The following is an 18,767-nucleotide window of genomic DNA, read 5'->3' as shown; positions in this document are numbered from 1 at the left end:
CTTCTGCTTGTCACTGCAGTTTGGGGCTGTTGATAAGGCCACAAATCAGTTACTGTCATCATTTCAATGTCTCCAGTAGCTGTCCCACCCACCCTCATGGGATCCCGACTTTGGGGACACTTGAGGCCTGAAGGCCAACATCTACCTTTCTGCTCCCACTGTGTCTCAGCCCGGCACCCACCCAGAGACGCCCCTCACCTGCCTCAGGCAGCCCCAGGGCCTAGGAATAGCCACCAGGCCCCTGGTCCCCCATCCCAAAAGGTGCCCTTGGGCTGGCTCTTGGGCCCTGGAACTCTCTGAGCCCCCACACCCCCAGCCATAAGCAAAGTAATGAAATAATACAACAGACAGGGTTATTACTACAAACAAAAGAAAAAAAAAAAAAAAACAGCTTTATTCCCGGTATTCTGAACGCCACATTAAATACAGACACCGCTAACAGCTCCTTCCCGGATCCCGGTAACAGCAGCCAGTCCCCCCCGGCACAACTCCAGCCCCCGCACCAGCCGCCGGCTCCCCCAGTAGCGGCGCAGGCAGACGCGGGAGTCGCGTCCGTGCTCACCGGCGCTCACCGGCGCTCCCCGGATCAGCAGCCGCGGGGTTCCCATCCCGGCGCAGCAGCGCTCCTCGGATCGCACACCCGCACGTCCCACACCTCCCGACTCCGCCGCCGAACTGACGACACCAGCGCCTCCACGCACGCTATTTATGTCCCACGGCAGCGGGGACACGGCTCCGCCGGCTCCCAAAGCGGCGGTGCCGGCAGGGGCGGAGTGGGGCCGGTGGCGGCGGAGCGGCGCCAGCTCGGCAGAGGGGAGTGGGGAGGGCGTGCAGAGCCCGCTGCGGGCTCTGGGCCCCTCTTCCCCCGCAGTGCTTCCGCTTCTGCGGGACTTGGCCTGCCCCGACTGGTCGAGATCAGGACGCTGGCCAAAATAGTTAAGTGTCCGCGTCCCCCTGCCCGCCTTCCGCGGGCCCGCTGCTCACCCTCCTTCTCCCCCACAGTCGTCGGGTGTTATAGGTGATAAAACAATACTGGCTTTCGCATTTCTAGACTAACTTTTTGCATCACAAGTATTTTGATATGGTACAACTTATACTTACTTTTAACTGCTTTGTATAGTATAGTGTTCCAGTTTATGTATGCACTGTATATTTCGTATGGATAGTAGTGTGATAAATACATTATGTGACAGGTGCATATTTTATTGGCTTTTTGCAAATATTAAAATGAATAGTATATGTGTTATGTTAGAAAGTTGTGCTGTATTGATTTTCTTAAGTACTGTGTTAAATATAGTTTTAGGTTATAACATAATGTTAAAATAGAAACTATACTATGTAAGATACTTTTTTTTAAAAGAGAGGAATGAGATACTCCCACCAAGATAGCAGCCACGGGACACCTAATTTATTGCTCACTTATGAGAAGAAACTAACTTCTTCCTGCCTTGCTCAGCCTCAGGATTAAGAGGAAGAAGTTGACACTGACCAGACAGAATCCTTTGTTTGGAGTTCTGCATCATGTATGAGATGTATGAATATGCAAATAAACTATTGCTTTTAAGGGCTAATCCTCTGTTAATGTGTGTCCTTTTTCAGGCTTATTTTGCCCAGAAAGAGGTACTCGGACTGTCCGTAACTCTTTGTTTTTATTGTCTCGTATTGTCCTAATCCTAATTGCCCAAATTTTTGTTACTCATATTACTATTTTTATAACCATTTTATTACTATTAAACTTAAAATTTTAAAGACAAGTGATTGGTGTTTTTCACATATTATATTGTAGGCTTCAGCAAAATAGAGAGTTAAAATAGAGACTAAAATACTTCTATGTAACTAACTCAGAGAATGGTGTAAAGCAATTATTCTATTTCTTATATCTGCATACTAGCCTTTCCAAGTGATAAGGTAACAGTGACAAAAACAGAGCTTAAGCCTCCAGGAAGGATTTATTGACTCTATTTGCACTATCAGGGAGTGTGAAACAACAGGATAAAACTACAGGAAGAAATAAAATATGTAGACCTAATTTACAGAATGTTCTGCAGACAAGTCAGAGGTTAAAACCGAACAAGAGAGTACCTGGAACATCAAAAACGCAAAGGAACGTTTGAATAATGTATAAACTAATGAATATGCATGTAACCCCAGCAATGTGACCAGTGTATAGTGAACATAATTGTAAGCTACCTTTGCGCTCTTTAGCCGTGCACCAAAAGCACACCAGTGCTGGATTCTTTTGTCCTTTTTTCCTTTATTAAACTTTAAAATATTTTAAAGAGTGAACTCTTTATCACATCAGTGAAGCTTAAGCTGATCTGCATCCAGGTGCTGTGGGACCTGCTGGGGGAGGCCACTGAGCTAATGTGGAGCTACCACAGTGGAGGCAAAGTATTTCAATACTACAATAACATAATCAGCAACATTAATTAATTTTCTGTTCTTCACGCAAGCCTCAGCATTAAGAACACTACTGGCCTCTACTAGTATTAATAATCTGCACAGCGTTATTAGTATTAATGTTTAGGTAAGAATTGTTACTGTTAACACTGTTAGTGTGTTAGCGAGACTGAGGACTTGTAACAGGTGCAGGACTGGTTCAAAAGGAACTTGGGAAAAAACCTGTCTGCAGCTCCACTCGGATTTCTCACTGAAAGGCACCTCACTTTACATAAAAGCTACAAAAGTTACACTAAACTTTCCCAAAGCATCAATCTTCTGCTCATTTCTTGTAAATGTGTGGAGTTTCTCTTCAGAGTGGGGAGCCCGCTTTGCAGTTACTCCTCTGGACAGCAAATGAAAGGACTCTGGATACACCAATGTCATTTGGTGCTAAGTTCCATTTCACTCCTAATCAACACTCTTTTCTTTTGCTAGCTTTAAAATAGGTACCTTGATATCATGCACTTTTATGTAATCTAGTAGTAGTTCTTCCTTGTTATACTGTGCAGTAAAAATCTTTTGTCTATTCTCTCCTATCTGTTCAATAAATAACTGATTTTATAAATTTACCTGATTTGCCATCCTTAAAACTTGCGGGCCAGAGTGCTTTCTTAAATTTAAGCTGTTGCCAAAAATCTGAGGCTAAGGCAGGGCTTGCCTGAAGCTCCCACTCGTTTAATGGCATTTTTGGCATAGTTGAAGACAGGATGGCAAACAATTTAGAGAAACAGACGAAAGGCTTAGCAGATTACCTGCAAAGGCACAGTTTTCATATTGAAACTGATGATCCTTGGCCAGTAGATAACTGGTATAAGTGGGAAAAAATGTAGGAGAAAATAGCTGAAAAATGGTGATTGCTGAAAGATAAAAAAGGAGAAAGTATTATTTGTAATGTGCTGGCACTATGTTTAAAGTCTGCACAGCAATGGAGAGAACAGATGATAAAATGGTAATCTGAGAAATGAAATAAAGGAAAGAAATTGATTTGGTATTGTAAAATTGTCTCTATGATACCAAAATGACAAATTGAAACAATAGTTAAAAGAATCCAAGGAAAAGACAAAACCTGGGAAGAAAATTTAAAATTAACATTACTAAAAAAACCCTGTGATTATCATATCCCAGGAGACAGATTTTGGAATGTTTTATGGAATTGTCTGAGTAGCTCTTGCTTCTTGTATTTACATAGTGTGTTCATGGCAGGTCCAGCCTGTGCTTCAACTTAAGTGCTACTCTAAGCCTTCAGTCTGCAGGAAAATTAACATTTCGGGAAGTTCTTAGAGCTCTTTTAGTACTGTAGGGGTTAGGATGATTTTCTGCGAGCAGGCTGTCTGTCCAGACCTGTTTCCTTCCCTCTCCCTGTCAGACTGTCCCTTGGCAAGGCTGAGGTGAGACCAGGATCTGTAAAATGTGACTGTCTGTGTCCTCCTGAGGCTGGAGGTTTTAATCAATGCTGATGGAGTGTGAGGTGCTAAAGACTGAAAACCCCCTTCTTTTCCCCTGAATCCCAGCACACTGTGCCCATAAGAAGATCCTCTCTTTGTGGCACCTTATGGATACTCCTCAAGGCAGCAGGCAGAGGCACCTGTTATGGGTCAGCAAGGACTCACTGAGCACAGCCAGAGGTGTTGGGACGAGGTTGCCCCTTGGGCTACAGTCACAGGTTAGGTCAGCGTGGTTCCTTGTGAACATTCCCATAGGACCATACACAGAATTCCACCACAGACATAGTGTTGTAAAATTTTGGTGGCCATAGTTTGGAACTTGGTGAAATTGAAGTAAAGTTGAAGGGTTTATCCACTAAGAGAAGTAGTGATTTATAAATTAAAGCAGAGTGGTATTCCACACTAGCAATTTGGGATTGGTGCTAGCTAACCTGTGCCAGACTTCCACTCAGAGACCTACCCAGCGAGGCCACCACTTTGTGTGGAGGAGAAAACCCCAAAGATTCTGGGGCCAGACTGCTAAACTGCAAGTGCCTACCACGAAAAATAAGAATTAGCCAGTCTCTAAGCACTTGTCTATATTCCAGGTAAGTTTCCATCTATGGAAATGCCTCTACTAGGGATATATGCAGCCAGTATACAACCACATGCATTTCTGCTCTCAGCCAAATCAAGCTAGAGACTTTTTATTACCTTCCTTCCTGGGAACTTTCTTTGCTCAGGGTTTTCCTGGGAGGCATCTGTACCATATCTGTATAATGTAATTAAGATGCATTTGCTGCACATCCATACAGATGGGCTGCAAGCACAGGGAAAAAAGTCTCACTTTAGAACAATGCTTAAAATGAAATTTCCTTCTGTTATTATCACACATTTGTTAGTACATAAAATATATTTAATACAAGCCAAACCATCAAACAGACAGTAGACTGATAAAGTTCAGTACAGCATCACTTGTGCCCTGGCTGCAGCAGACCCTCAGCTGCACACGTGAATGGAACACGTTTCTGGGGACCAGTTAGCGCTGCAGATACTAATGTTGCCAGAGCTCAAAATATAAGCTCTCAACAGATAGATCTGAAGAATCTGGAAGAAAAGAAACTGCTATCCGATTCCCTCAGCTTCAGGAAGCCACGGTGGCAGATGGTGAACTGAGCAGTCAGTTGGCTCCAAGAACTTTAACTCACATGACCAACAGTTACTGCAGAAAGAGAAATAAAAATCTATCAATCAGAGGAAGCAGTTCACAAATAAAAGTCTTCACGCATGGTTCCATGCAAGTTTCTTTACGCTGTTCCTTCCAAACCTTCTGTTTGTGAAGGTCTCATTCATTCAGATTGCTTTTTCTCTGGCATTTCATCCGCATGTCTTGCATGAAGTTTCTAAAGGCTGGTTCTTCATGACTCTCCTCTGTCACTGAGGGAAGAAACAACAGTTCAGCACTATTCTACCTCTGTTACTGACAAAAGCTAGAGTCAGGATAGTCAGAACAACATAAAACATCTGTTGGATCTTCAACTACATTACAGGGCAAAGGAAAGAAGTGATCTGAAACACCAGTGGAACAGGAAAAGAATGAAGATTAAGCCTGTCAGCTATAGAAGCGAAAAATCACCCTCTAAGAACTTAGAAGATTGCTCCAAGACCATAGTCACAGCAAAAGCAACAGCCAGGGGCTGAAACTGTAAGGTCAAAGAGATGATAAAACAGCTGGGAATCAATCAGGTTCAGAGGTCACTGTGTGCCTCAAGCCCAAGAGGTTCTCTGATTTATGTGTGTTATACAGCTATTAATTACTTACACAGAAAACTTACAATTGAACTCTCACAGAGGTTGGAGAGTGTTAGCACTGACCAAGCATTGCTTCTGCTATGGATTCTGACACATATATTTAGGTAACTGAGTGTTTGCTTGTTTTCTAGGCTCTCTTTACAGTCCACCCAGGTAATGAAATACAGAGGAGATTTCCTGACTAGATGGTCAGTTTCAGGCCTTATTCCCCTACCTTCATGGTCAATGTCATCAGTATCACTCTCCCTCTCTTCTTCCTCTTCATTGAGAGTTCCTCGTGTAAGGATTAGCTCAGAGGGACCCATTGCAGAAGCATCATCAGGTCCTTGAAGGGAAAAGAAATGGTTGTACACAAACCAGCTTGCTAAAGGTAAGATATTGTTAACACCAATGACTTTTATCTGCACATAAACACAGCAATTAACAACTGGTCTGAAAGGACAGAAAACTGCTTGTGGATCCCAAAGACACAGGACAGACTTCATCAGCACATACCTGTAAGGAATAGTGCAGCCAATAGCACAGATCTTCCATATTCTAATCTGTTTCACCTTTTCTAAAGTACCTTATTATTTTTATTATGTCTGCTGCTTTAGCTGCACAGCAGGGTTTCCTGCACACCTGTGACTGATAGAGGAATAGCTAAGTGTGGCAAATCCCACAGGAACTAAAGCCCCACTCCTCTAACATGGAGCTGCTTTCACACTTTTGCTGTGGAAACAGAGAAGCACTTCTCAACACCAACTCTTCAGAAAACTTCTGCAGTGAACTTGATCTTCCTGGTGAGGTACCTGTCAGTGTGCTGCCCTGCATACACACACTGCCCATGTCCTTCCACAAGTGTTCCAGCTGCTCTCTCTTTTGTTTCTCTTGAGCTTCCTCCTGTAGATAAAGAGTTACATGTGGATTCTGAGAACATTTAAAATATCAGTAGGAAAGTAACCTCATCCAAACCCAGCATCTGTCCTTCAGCCAGAGTGCAAGTCACTGAGCAGATCTCATATTACAACTAAGGTTACACAGAACATTTGACCAAACACAGACAGCAATCTCCAGTATGGCAGACTTCTAGAACATTTTCAGAAACATCAGGAAGCCAAACTCAGTGCAGCTGTGACTGCAAAGAACTTTGGACAGCCAGGACTCAAGGTAAGCAGAGCTACTGATTTTGGCACTGCAGATCAGTCTCTGTTACTGTTTAAGTCAAACTAGTACACTTCACTGGCAGAGGAAGATACAAGGATAGCCTCGACAAATCACTCAAGAATTTATTTTCAAGAACTCTCTATCCTTCTGAATGGAAGATACAAAACTCTTTCCCAACCATTTTCACACAATTAGCTTAAATATTAGCACTAAAGCAGCAAACAATATGTGTTTTAGAAAACATCTTTATTCTTGTAAAGATATGCTCTACCACATCTAGAAAAAAAAGAGCAGATAGCAGACTTCTTCAGGACAGGAGTTTTCCCACACTGAGTATGACTAGTAAATGAAATGTTAGACCCTTTCAACATAAAGGCAATTGTGTGCATAAAAGTGGCCTCTAGATACTCTATCTAGGTGTACAACAGTCAAAACCACTTACTAGTGTTTTTCTCAGGCGTTCATATTCTGGACGATACTCTCTGAAAAGATAGAGTGCACTCAGTTTGAATCAACACGTGATTTATATTAACTAAGGATCATCTCAGAGGTTCCTTCTACCCCAAAAAAAGTTTTCTCAAGGCTTTCATGTTTGAGAGACATTTCAGAAGGACTAACAGTACTTTTTTACCCAGACTTGGATCTGAAACCAATGGATGCAAAATAGGTGAACATACTTCATTGAAACAGCAAGAGTTCAAACCTTGATCACTGTACAGAATTAGAGAAAAAATATTCCTTCACACATTTAATGTCACGGATAGCTTTTGCTTTTTCACTGAACAGCAAACACAAAATTTCATCTCTGAAGAGTTCCTTTACACTGCCACTTTTTATGCTGATGCTTGAAGTTTATTAGAAACCCTAAACTACCTTGGCTAAGGAAGGTGTAAAGTCCTTCAAATCAAAGGAGTTACAAATCAGTACCTTCAGGAAGTGTTCACTGGGCTGACTATGGCCTTACCTCTCGTATTCATCTACAGCTTTAGAAAGCTGGATAAAAAACTCATCCAGTCCTGTGCCGAGCACCGCAGAAACACCAACCACCTGCAAAAGAAACCACACACTACAACTGCAGAGTAACTGAACCAGTCTCTAACAAAAAACAAACAAAAAACCCTAACAAATAATTACTAGTCTAAACCTAACAATAGCCATTTAATCAGCACAGTGGCACAAGAATGTGCAGTACCACTTCTGCTTCTATCCATCCTGCTTTCAAACTCTTTGTCCACTTGCTGTTCATGTTTGTTACCTCTGTCTTTTGGGTGCTGCTGGTTTTCTGTTTGGTGAGTTGTTGCAGTATTTTCAGGGTGTTTCTTTAGGGAAGGGGGCTTGTTTTTTTTGACAAGTTGGGCATTTCAAGAGAAAGTCAGTCTTTCTGTCACTTACTTATTTGCTGTTAATAATCCAATCTGTAACTAGGGTTATAAGTAGTTAGTATGTATCAGTGTACTAGAATTAGCAAAATCAACAACTGACCTTCTGGCTACATCTAATACTTTGTATGTAGCCACATCACAATAGGCCACACAGTCCAACCCCAGAACAGCAACAGGTGGAGAATTCAATCAATTACTGCAGCAATACATTTAACATGCACATCTCCTTCCTAACTTGGACTTGTCTGTCATTACACCTCTGGCCATTTGTTCTGTATGTGTTAAGTCAATTACCTAAAAATACATTTCATTAGCACTATTACTAGCCAGAATCGATCATCTTCTAAAAAAAATTCTTCCCCTTTTTCAAGAGCAAGACAGTCTCAACTACTCACTAACAAATTGGAAGACTTTTTCCAATACAGCCCTGCACTTGGTCATTACTATAGCAAACATGAGACAGCTCTCCAAAGGATTTTAAGTATTACTATATGCTGACATACGTTAATATTTACACTTTCCCTGCATTAAAGTACAAGCTGCAGTTTATGCTACAATCATCACACGACCTGCTCTCCAGTCCAGCATTCTGACATGCAGAGAAATATGACCTAATTAACAAATAAGGAACACGAAGTACTTTGATTCTGTATATGGCACCACTACAATCCCTTCTGAAATTCTGTATATTGTTCCACACAGAACACGTACATTACATCTGGCTATATTATCATTATCTATCTGAATGGAACCACTTGTTTTCATTGCCTTTCTTTTAATACCCATAAAGCCAAGAAAGCTTGCTTTTTCTTTAGTAAAAGCTAATGGCAAACACAATTAGCTGAAACCTTTTGCACAGACTCTCTGAACAGTAACAGCCTCTGATACACAGGGTTTCCTGAAGAACTGGATTACTTTGTCTTCTCAAAACCTGGTTAAGTGAGAAAAAAACCCCCAACTTCTTCTTGCTCAAGAAATTATGGGGGGGGGAGGCGGGGGTGAGAGGGTGCTTGTTTGGGTTTGAGATTCTTTCCATTCTTCCTGTGTACTAAATTGCACAACTGCACTACACACTTTCTGACCAAGGAAAATTGCCTCAGATAGGAAATGCTGCAACAAAGAATGCTGCCTCTCGCCAGCTTATCTTTGCTTTCTTCTCATAATTAATCACAATATTGAATTATTCAGGACTGCCACTCAGCGTGACAAGTTACTGAAGTTACTGTGTTCAAATCAGCAAATCCTCAACATGGCTCATCAACAGACTACAGTTCAAAAGGGCAGTGCAAAGACTCTTTACAGAAGGACAGAATGGTTAGGATTGGGTGATAACTCTGGAGATCATCTAGTCCAGCTTCTCTGCCCAAAAAGCAGAATTAACTAGAACAGGTTGCCTCATAACTTGGCCTGTCTCCAAGGGTGAAGACTTGACAATTTCTCTGGACCATCTGCTCCAGTGCTCAATCAATAAAAAATAAGTAAGTTTTTTCCTCTTCTACTTAAATAGTTTCCTGTATTTCACTTTGTGTCTATTGCCTCTTTTCCTGAGCACCAGTGAACCTTGCATTCTACTCCCATACTACATCAAAAACATTATTCTTGAGCTTTCTCCAGGCTTTGATGAGAGGTAATAAACAAAAATAGGATTCTTACCTTCAGTGAACTGTAAAATTCATCCAACACTAAACTCATGGAACGAGTCAGGTTACTGACATAGGAGGTCTCTTGATTCAGGGCATCCTGAAAAGTCTCAAAGTCCTGCATCCATTCCACTGCGAAACTGTGGTCGATTATGTCAGTCTGGAAGGAGAAGGGAAAATATTCAGCAGTAATAATCTTAGCCATAGGCTGTTAAGTAGACAAATAAAAAAAAATCCATGTTAAGTTTATTTTCAAAATGTTAATCTTGTCAAAATACTCAGCCTGGTCTGAAGTTTCTCAAATTCTTTTTTTATCAAGGCAATGTTTAAGAAGGCAATGACTGTTTAAGGGAACACTCACAGGTCTAAAGCCTTCTACAACTTACTGCAAAGGAGCATTCAAGCACTACACAGTGTACAATAAAGTTTACAGTGTAAATAACAAATTGTATGATTGAGGCCAGGCAAGTGCAGCCCCCACTGAAATCCCAAGCTTTCTTGATTGCCTGGGAGCTGGGGGAGCAGGTGTCACTTCCACACTGGGCAGCAGCCCAAGGATGAGGTCTCTGTAAACACCAGCTGTGCTCTGACCCGAGGAGATTACAACCCAAACTCGGTGCACAACTGTAGTGGTTTGACCAGGAAGTGAGTTTCTGGGAAAGTTGTAGTCAAACCAATCAGTGGCCAGATTTGAAATTGGCACCTGGTGCGGGCACTGGGGAACTGGATACGCCTCTGAGAACACACAGGGGTTAAAAGCAGAAGATTGCCAGAGGGACTTTCTCTTTTGAGTCTGGTCGGTGAGTTGATCTGACCTCCTCCCCTGCCCAGCTGTGTCTGGGTGATGCAGGGGAGGCCATGTGGCCTGTGGGAAGGGAGGCCGGAGCCCTGCAAGGTGCAGGGGTGGAGAAGACCTGGGATGTTTGGGCAGCCCCCCAGGAGAGAGTGATAAGAGACTGTGCTGGCTTGAAATTTGATATCTTGTGCCGGCATCATGGCCAGGAGAAGAACTGGGGGGGGCAAGGTGCCCAGCTGCTGGCAGACCACAGTTGAGGTTTTAACCCCTTTTAGTGCTGAGACAATAGAAGCTGTAAAAAACACCTATCCTCCCCAGCTGAGAGTTGAGAGGGGATGAAGACCTCGGCCCCAGGGGGTGAAACATGGGGGGGATAGGTGTCCCAAAGTTGAGAGGTAAAGCAGTGGTGAGAACAGAGATGGCTGAGAAGGGTGTGAGATGCCCTCTGTCTTCAGAGAAGAGGAAGATCTCTGTTCACGAGGCCCCTCGGCCCCAGGGGGTGAAATGGGGCGCACAGGTGTCCCAAACGGTGAGAGGCGGCCACTTCTTGGAACTGGGCAAGGAATTCTTAAAAGGACCTAAGGAGCAGTTTGGATCCATGGACAGTGGTGAGAGCACTGGACATGGAAGGAAGATGGTCACCACGGCAGATTCTCTTCGGGCAGCTGCCACGTGTGACACGGAAGCACAGGAGGTTCCACTGTGTTTCCTGGGGAGGCCCATGGTGCAAGAGGGAGACTCCTCTCTCCTGATGAACTGGGGGAAGTTGGGTGAAGGATGGTATTGGACTGAGAATTGAGTGTTAGAGGGGTGGGGGAGGAGGAGTGTTTTGGAGGTATTCCATTGTGGATTGTTGTGTGTGGTTTTTTCTTTTTTTCCCTTTTGTCTCTATGTTGTAGATTAATAAAGTGTTGGGGTTTTTCCCCTCCATTCCCAAGTTGGAGCCTGCTTTGTTCTGTTTCCAGGTCACATCTCACAGTAACCATTTTGGAAATATACCTTTCATGGGGGCACTGGCATTGTTCCAGGATCAATCCATGACAACAACAATGGACACAAACAAGTGAGACGGTTCCACAATTTTACATGGACTCATATGCAAACAGTCTATTCAAAAGTTTCATCAACATCTTACCACAGGCATATGCACTCTCAGCACAATATGAGGTGCCTAAAACTCTGGTATGTTTAATTTCCCTGCACCAATGGGAAGGAGAAAGATGAAATATTGCCTAGCATTACTCACAAGATTTCAGACAGAACTGAATCCACCAAGGGCCAAAGCCTGAGTACTTCAAATTTTATAAATAAAATAAAATCATCTCTACAAATTGCTTTTTTTCCCCCTTTGCAAATCTTAAAATCCTAAAATCTGTTTGTCACTGCATACCTGTAAGTTGCCCATGATTCTTGTTAAGAGTCAATTTTAAAAAACTCAACTTAATTACATTTTGTTAAAAACTCTTAAAATGCTGTTGCGTTTACTCTTTAGCGAAGGCAAACATTAAATTAAAATGAGGTTTGAAGTTATGAATCCTAAGCCTCAGGCCTACCTTTCCTAAGGATCAAGTCCCACTCTTAAGTCTTTCAAAAGATGTAGTTTCTTAAGAGAGAATGATTTTCCTACCTTGTGCCTTTTTCAGTGGAAAAAAAATCCCCAAAAATTTAGAAGCTTACTCTAAAATTAATGTCTAGAGTTAGAGAGAAAACATCATAAAAAACCTTGCTCAGTAAGCAAGCAGGTCTCAAAACAGGGTTTGGGTCACTGGGCAGACGGGCAGAGCTGGGGCACACCAGACACTAACACTAAAATGGCACAGTAAAGGCACGGCCTGTGGGAAATGCGTGTGCATGTGTAGAGAGCCTGCTGTGCTGGGGATACAAGTACAAATGATGTCTGTGGGCAGCAGCACTCACACCAAAAATCTAATGGGATTCTTTCAATATCTGAAATAATTATGTTTGAAGAGACAGCCTTTAAACTCAAAAGCACTCCTTTAAGACTGCGAGTGCACTACACGGCAGTGGATGAGTATCTCTAGACTTCTGCCTCCCAGCAAACACTCGATCAAACACCTTCTGCTGAGTTTTGCCTGGTACAGTACATGGGACTCCTTCCTCAAAACATGCAGGTGTTACACCGCTCCCGCTGTGAGTCATTGCCCTGCTGCTGGGTAGAAACAGTAACAAAGACCAATGCCACCTGGACACAGGGTGTGTAAGAGCAGACTCTGTAATGTCCTCCCTCTTACCTTACAGGGTTAAGCATCCCTATAGCCCAGGATTAAGGTCCCAAACGTGCTTCAAAGTGTTGGTGTTCTGTTTTGGGTGCAACTGCCCATTTCTGGCTATACTTGCGCCCCTTTTAGATTTGGCTGGCAGCCGGCCCCCCCCCCCCCCAGTCTCTCTTTTCTAGAAAAAAACTATTATTGGGGTAAAACAAAGACACCACACCAAAGAACCTAAGCAGAACAATGTCCCACTAGGAAATGGAAATCAGAGCTTTGACTTACTTTGTTCATAACTACGATGAAAGGTAGCTTTGTCTTGTACAGGATACTGGGCAGGGAGACACAAAATGAAAGTTTAACATTAATTTAAAACTCACTAGAATGGAAAGCATGTTAAGCATAAGGCAGACAAGACTTACGCAAAACTGAATATATTTGACATCAAAAGAAAATTATTTTCTTTTGCAGCAATCAGAATGTGATTTTCACCCAGGTCCTGCTTACAATCATTGAACAAAATATGCTTCCCCAAGATCCAAGCACACATCTGAGAGGCAGAAAGTCTCTGACAGACCCAGTTGATTTTGGTTTCCATTTCCTGTCTCTCACATCCCAGTTTTTAACTACGTTTGCATTTTGCATTTGACTCAGACCTCAAGCTCTGAGAGATTGTGAACTGAGCAATGAATTCAAATAACACAGAACATCTAAAAGGAAAAAAGTACCTCAACACAAGAGCTCACAAATTTATTTCACTGTATACGTGCTCACCTTTTGCTCAAACTAACATCAGAAAATGCAGCATGCAGTAAGACATATTTTGCACACTATTACAGTGATACAGCTCCTGATCTTGAAACAAGGATTGCAAGGGTTTTTGAAAATATTTTACCAACATTTACCATGAATTATGACAGCTCTAGCTATGCTGATCACTCTATAGGTGTTTAGTCCCTAATTCAACAGGAAAGAAGAAGAGATAAATTAATGTATAAGAAAGAATACAATAAATCAAGAACCCATTGCTATGCTGAACCCAAAACAAATATTGAAAAATCTCTTGAAGTATCAATAACATCAAAAAAATAGAATAAGAAACTATGTGTTTACATAAGGAACTTAAACTAGACTATCTTGATACATCTTAGATAAATGTGTTTATAAGCAACAGGCAATGTTAAATCTATTGTAACCAGCGTTCACCACACCAAGGTCTCATGGATTATTTAATGCTTTCAGTGGGAGTTTTGAGCCAATGACCTCCATATGTCCACTGGCACCTAATTTATGCTGCTTTTTCAATGAGAAAATCACTAAGAGAATAACCAAGCCCGTATATGAAGTGGATATGAGACAACCTGGGCTGCACCAAGAGCAGCATGGGCAGCAGGGTGAGTAAGGTGAGTCTCCCTTTTCACTCTGTTCTCATCCCACCTGGGGCACTTCATCCAGCTCTGGAAACCAGGATACAAGAAAGAGCAGTAAAGTGGGCCTACAGGAGGCCATGCAAACTATTAGAGGAGTCTCCTACAGAGACAGGGCAGAGAGTTGGGATTGTTCATCCTGGAAAAGGCTTCAGGGAAGCTTTATTGCAGCTTTCCAGTATATAAAGAGATTTTTAAGGAAAAATGGAGAGTGACTTTTTACCAAGGCTTCTAGCGACAGGACAAGGGATAATGGTTTTAAGCTGAAAGAGACATGCTGACAAAATTTTTCATGATGACAGCAGAGAGATACTGGAGCACACTGCACAACGAAGCTGTGATTCCCCATCCCTGGAATGTCCAAGGCCAGGTTGGATGGACCAACGTGGTCTAGGGGAAGGTGTCCCTGCCCATGGAAGAGAGCATGGACTAGATGGCCTTTAAAGGTCCCTTTAGATCCAAACTATTCCAAGATTCCCCCCAAAAGTAACTACTAAAGAGACACAGCAATTAAAGCAGATGGGCTGCATTTACAGCCTTTCTTACCTGCAGGCATAGAGCATGTTGGACATAAAGGTGATAGGGTTAGTACTGCGAGAGGTGTCCATCACATAGACAACAACTGAAGGGAAAGAGGAGGCCTGGGAACACCAAGTCAGAGACAGTTTGATTAGAAACTCACTGCTTAACAGCCAGGTCATTCACATGGCTTCACTGTCCAGTCATGCAAAAAGCACTTACCAAGGCCTCAGTTATGATGGTTCCTGATGCTGACCAAGTAAATACCTCAATTTGCCCTGGTGTGTCAATAATAACATACCTGGTAAGAAGTTACCCCCAAACAACAATAAGGGAAAATTAGTTAAGCACAAGGTCCTGTTCTGACTAGATTATTACCAGCATACAATGGCAAATTACATGATTATTCTATAACAGATGAGAAAAGCTTCTCCCAAACACTGATGAGATTTATGGGCATGCCAGAAAATCTCCTGTGTGAATTTTGTAACTAAGAAGCATGTCATCTCATGAGTTGAAGGCATCAATTTTCCAGACAAATAGTAGTGCAAAATCTTCAAAAAAAGAATTAATTGCTGCTTATTTTGAAAAGTTTTTGAGCGAAAATGATAGTCTAATGGAAGACAAGAAAAGCAGGACTGTAATAAGCAGGCTTTATTTTTATCTAAGTAAAGAAAATCTAGTTTATCCATTCTATGCCATTTTCCACACAAAATTTATAACAAGGCTGAAAAAAACAACTAGAAAACATTCCGAAAAGCTTTTTAGAATTTTGCAATTTTTCCACAATGATCCCAGACAAGCACAACTCAGTAGAATGTACTCACTTGGATGCATTTTGTCTTTTTTCAATAAACTTCATCACCTGATTGAAAAAGCAGAAGTATATTTTGTATTTAGGCTCACAATAGGAAACTTTCATCTTAATTTCATAGCAGAAATTACATTAACTTTCACAACTGCAGGTGAATATCAAAAGGTTAAAGTCTTTATGCTTTTCAGAGTGTGAAAATGCCTTACTAAGGAGGGGTGAAAAATGTTCAGACCCTGCATAGGTCAAAGACAATCTTGATTTTGTGCGTGTTCTAGTACCTGGCTAAAGAAATTAGTACCTGACTAAACTAAAGGCAGTTGTTCCATGCCTCTTCACCAAGAGATCGTCTCAGTATCTGACACCAGTCCCCACCCCAGTACTGATTTAGTGCTATGATTTAGGAGGGCTGTCAATTATCAAATAGCCCCAGGAAAATTTAACAGGTTTATAGAAGTGAGCTTCCCTACTTCTAAACCAGAGCATCCACATGAAAGATTTTATAGCAAACACACTGCAACAACAGTCCTATACAAAAACTGAAGGATGTTCTGGACCTGTGGCTTCTTCATTTTACTTTAAAACAATCTCTCATATGAAAACTAATGTGCTCTAACAGCACTGTAGAATACATGGTTCTGTATGGAGGATAACTCCCCAGAAATATGAGAATACTACACAGCACCCCCTGTGACTGGACACACAAAAAACCCCTATCTCCAGCACACATCATGAAACAGCACACAGAAACTACCTCGTACCTGGTCAAATCTTGTAGCAAAGAGATTGAGAGAGGTCACTATTCCGCCATTTGGGCCCAGCCCATATCTGATGCTTCATTTAGGAAAACGGATGGTTACACAGACCCCAGAGGTCATCTTTGTCAACTCTGACAACAGATGCACTCTGGATACCTTGAGATCAAAGGACAACAGCCCTGATACACGATTAATACGCCTCTATAAGTCACTTGGCAGGGTAACAAATACTCTCTTACCCAAACACGTTCGATTGGCAGAAGTAAGAGGGGCTATGTGGCTTCTCCTTGCTATTTGTGTTTTAACTGCACAAGAACCAGCATTGACTCATAACACTGTTTTCTCTATCACTACTCTCAATACCCAAACATACTCCTCAGGCCCTTATTAACCAGGCACAGAAACTCCAGTAATGGCTAACAAACGCAATGAAGCAAATAATGCACTTAATTTGAAACTTATATTTAGGATGTTCTGCTAGTAGCCCCAAATAAAACAACAGCCAAAATCAAGAATCCTATCCCCCACCACCTTTATTCTTGTCTAAAATATTAATTTTAAGAGGTGCCAAAACCAAAGACTGTGTGTTGTCTCCATCTGCACAAGCTATTACATAAGAGACCAAGGACCTCCACAGCCCTCTGGAAGTCCAGCCACTTTAGCATAATGTTACCGCACTACAGCCAGCAACACTGTGAGCAAGAGCAAACACTCCCATGTCTCTGAGATTCAAAGAGACAACAGTGCTTTGATTACGGCCAAATGGAGAAATCATTTTCTCCATCTACTACAGGCAAGTAGGAATTTCCATATTTATTTATGACAAATAAAATTAAACTAGTTAAAACATGGAGAAAAGGCTGCTGGCTTCCATAAAAACAAAACAAAAGGGCAGAGTCCCTATTGCTTGTAAAAATTTACTGTTAGGCAAAATCATTTTTAGCACAAGAGAAAATCACCTGAGTGCCAAATCTTGTAGAACACACATTCCTAATATCACATGCAAGAAGTACACAGTCAAAACCTCTTGATCTTCATGCAACACTCTGCATTACTGCAATCCCCGCCCCCCCACTTCCTGCCCTTTACCACACTGTTCACACAACAGATTATTTTCAAAAACTTGAAATTTCAAATATCATTACTCAGACCAAAAAAAAAGGATACTGTTTCATGACTTCTTTGTACTTCACAGTGTCCCTGATATCTAGGGGAGAAAGACATATATACAGTTTTCCAACGCCCAGCTGGTCACAATCAGCTAACAAAGCACATCTACCAATCTGTCTGTGTTACGAGAGATCCAGCACTGGGACACTCCAGTCATTCCTCTGACAGCAGCAAAACAACTTGTGCACCCATACTGTCTTTCTTATCCTCTGGGAAGGCTGGCTGGCATCCTTCACAGAGGGTAAGAGACTGGATTGTCACAAAACTAGGGACTGGTATGCTCTTTGGAACAGCTAAACATAAGGTCTGTTCTACTGCTAAAATGATTTCTCTAAAGTTCACGTCTTCTAAAATGTTTTAAAGTTGTTTGTTGATAGCATATTTATTTGTATGTAGGGAACCAGATCGAATCTGCTAATCCTTTTATTATTGACAAAAAAAAAGCCTCCAGAACCCAAACACTTCCAACCACACCAGATGACATAAAAAACATACAGACGCATTGGAAGAATGGCTTTGATTCTAAAAATACCCAAATTAACCACTGTTTGGAGAAAATACCTATAACTTTTAAAAAAAACTCCCCAAGCCCTTTTATGAGAACTTGGCCTTTCTTAAGGGAACACAAGCAGCCCAGCTTGTATTCTCTCACGTATTCGCTCCCGCAGAACACGTGAAAAGCACTCTCCGCGAACCGACTCTGTCTCCGGTGAAGGCCCTGCTCCCTCCTGGCAGACCCCAGGCCGCTCCTCCGGCCTGGGCCTCCGTCCCGCGGGGCTCAGCGCTCACCGATGTTGGCGGGGAAGGGCAGGCTGTGCACGGCAGGGTCCAGGTTGATCACGTACGGAGGGCAGCGCTGCCCGTGCAGGTGGGCGGCCAGGCACTGTGGAGACACGGGGAGGCGTCAGCCCCGCTGGGCACGAGCAGCCCCAGGGGCAGCTGATGACCCCTCGCAACTCCCGCAGCCTCTTACCTGCACGAAGGTGGTTTTTCCGGAGCCGGCCATACCCAGCACTAGCACACACACCGGAGCAGCGGCCGCTGCCGCGGCTCCCGCCGCCGCTGCCATATTCCCAGAGCCCAGTTGTCCTTCCGGGGCGGGGGGCGGCCGCGGCCCCGACGTGACGCACGCGGACCCGGTTGTGGCCCCGCTGCTGCCCAGGACGCTCCGCGGGCCCGCGCGGCCTCCCGGCGCTGCACGGCCCGGCGCGG

General features: G+C 42.8%; 1 protein-coding gene across 1 annotated transcript; it reads right to left on the bottom strand.

Moving 5' to 3' along the window:
• Positions 1 to 4,686: 4,686 nt before the first annotated feature.
• GPN1 (GPN-loop GTPase 1) lies at positions 4,687 to 18,761 on the bottom strand. The gene is made up of 15 exons (XM_039710820.1): positions 18,529 to 18,761; positions 18,345 to 18,438; positions 17,553 to 17,592; positions 16,389 to 16,455; positions 15,644 to 15,681; positions 15,039 to 15,117; positions 14,844 to 14,938; positions 13,156 to 13,201; positions 9,860 to 10,006; positions 7,789 to 7,871; positions 7,267 to 7,306; positions 6,470 to 6,560; positions 5,893 to 6,003; positions 5,194 to 5,303; positions 4,687 to 5,088 (listed from the first exon to the last, which is right to left on the bottom strand). Exons 1-14 carry the CDS (start codon positions 18,622 to 18,624, stop codon positions 5,212 to 5,214), a joined length of 1,119 nt encoding a protein of 372 aa, XP_039566754.1. The 5' UTR covers positions 18,625 to 18,761; the 3' UTR covers positions 4,687 to 5,088; positions 5,194 to 5,211.
• Between the last annotated feature and the right edge of the window lie 6 nt (positions 18,762 to 18,767).

This window comes from Passer montanus, unplaced genomic scaffold (assembly GCF_014805655.1).
Source record: "Passer montanus isolate IOZ18808 unplaced genomic scaffold, ASM1480565v1 scaffold232, whole genome shotgun sequence".
NCBI classification, from domain to species: Eukaryota; Metazoa; Chordata; class Aves; order Passeriformes; family Passeridae; genus Passer; species Passer montanus.
The sequence above is the reverse complement of the archived record's forward strand: the minus strand, read 5'-3'. Positions and strand labels throughout refer to the sequence as shown.

Coding starts and splice junctions, on each gene's coding strand:
- GPN1 (XM_039710820.1), bottom strand. CDS start 18,624: ATGGCAGCGGCGGCGGGAGCCGCGGCAGCGGCCGCTGCTCCGGTGTGT. Junction 18,439..18,528: donor GAAAAACCACCTTCGTGCAG/GTAAGAGGCTGC, acceptor GTGTCTCCACAG/TGCCTGGCCGCCCACCTGCA. Junction 15,118..15,643: donor AAAAGACAAAATGCATCCAA/GTGAGTACATTC, acceptor ACTTCTTACCAG/GTATGTTATTATTGACACAC.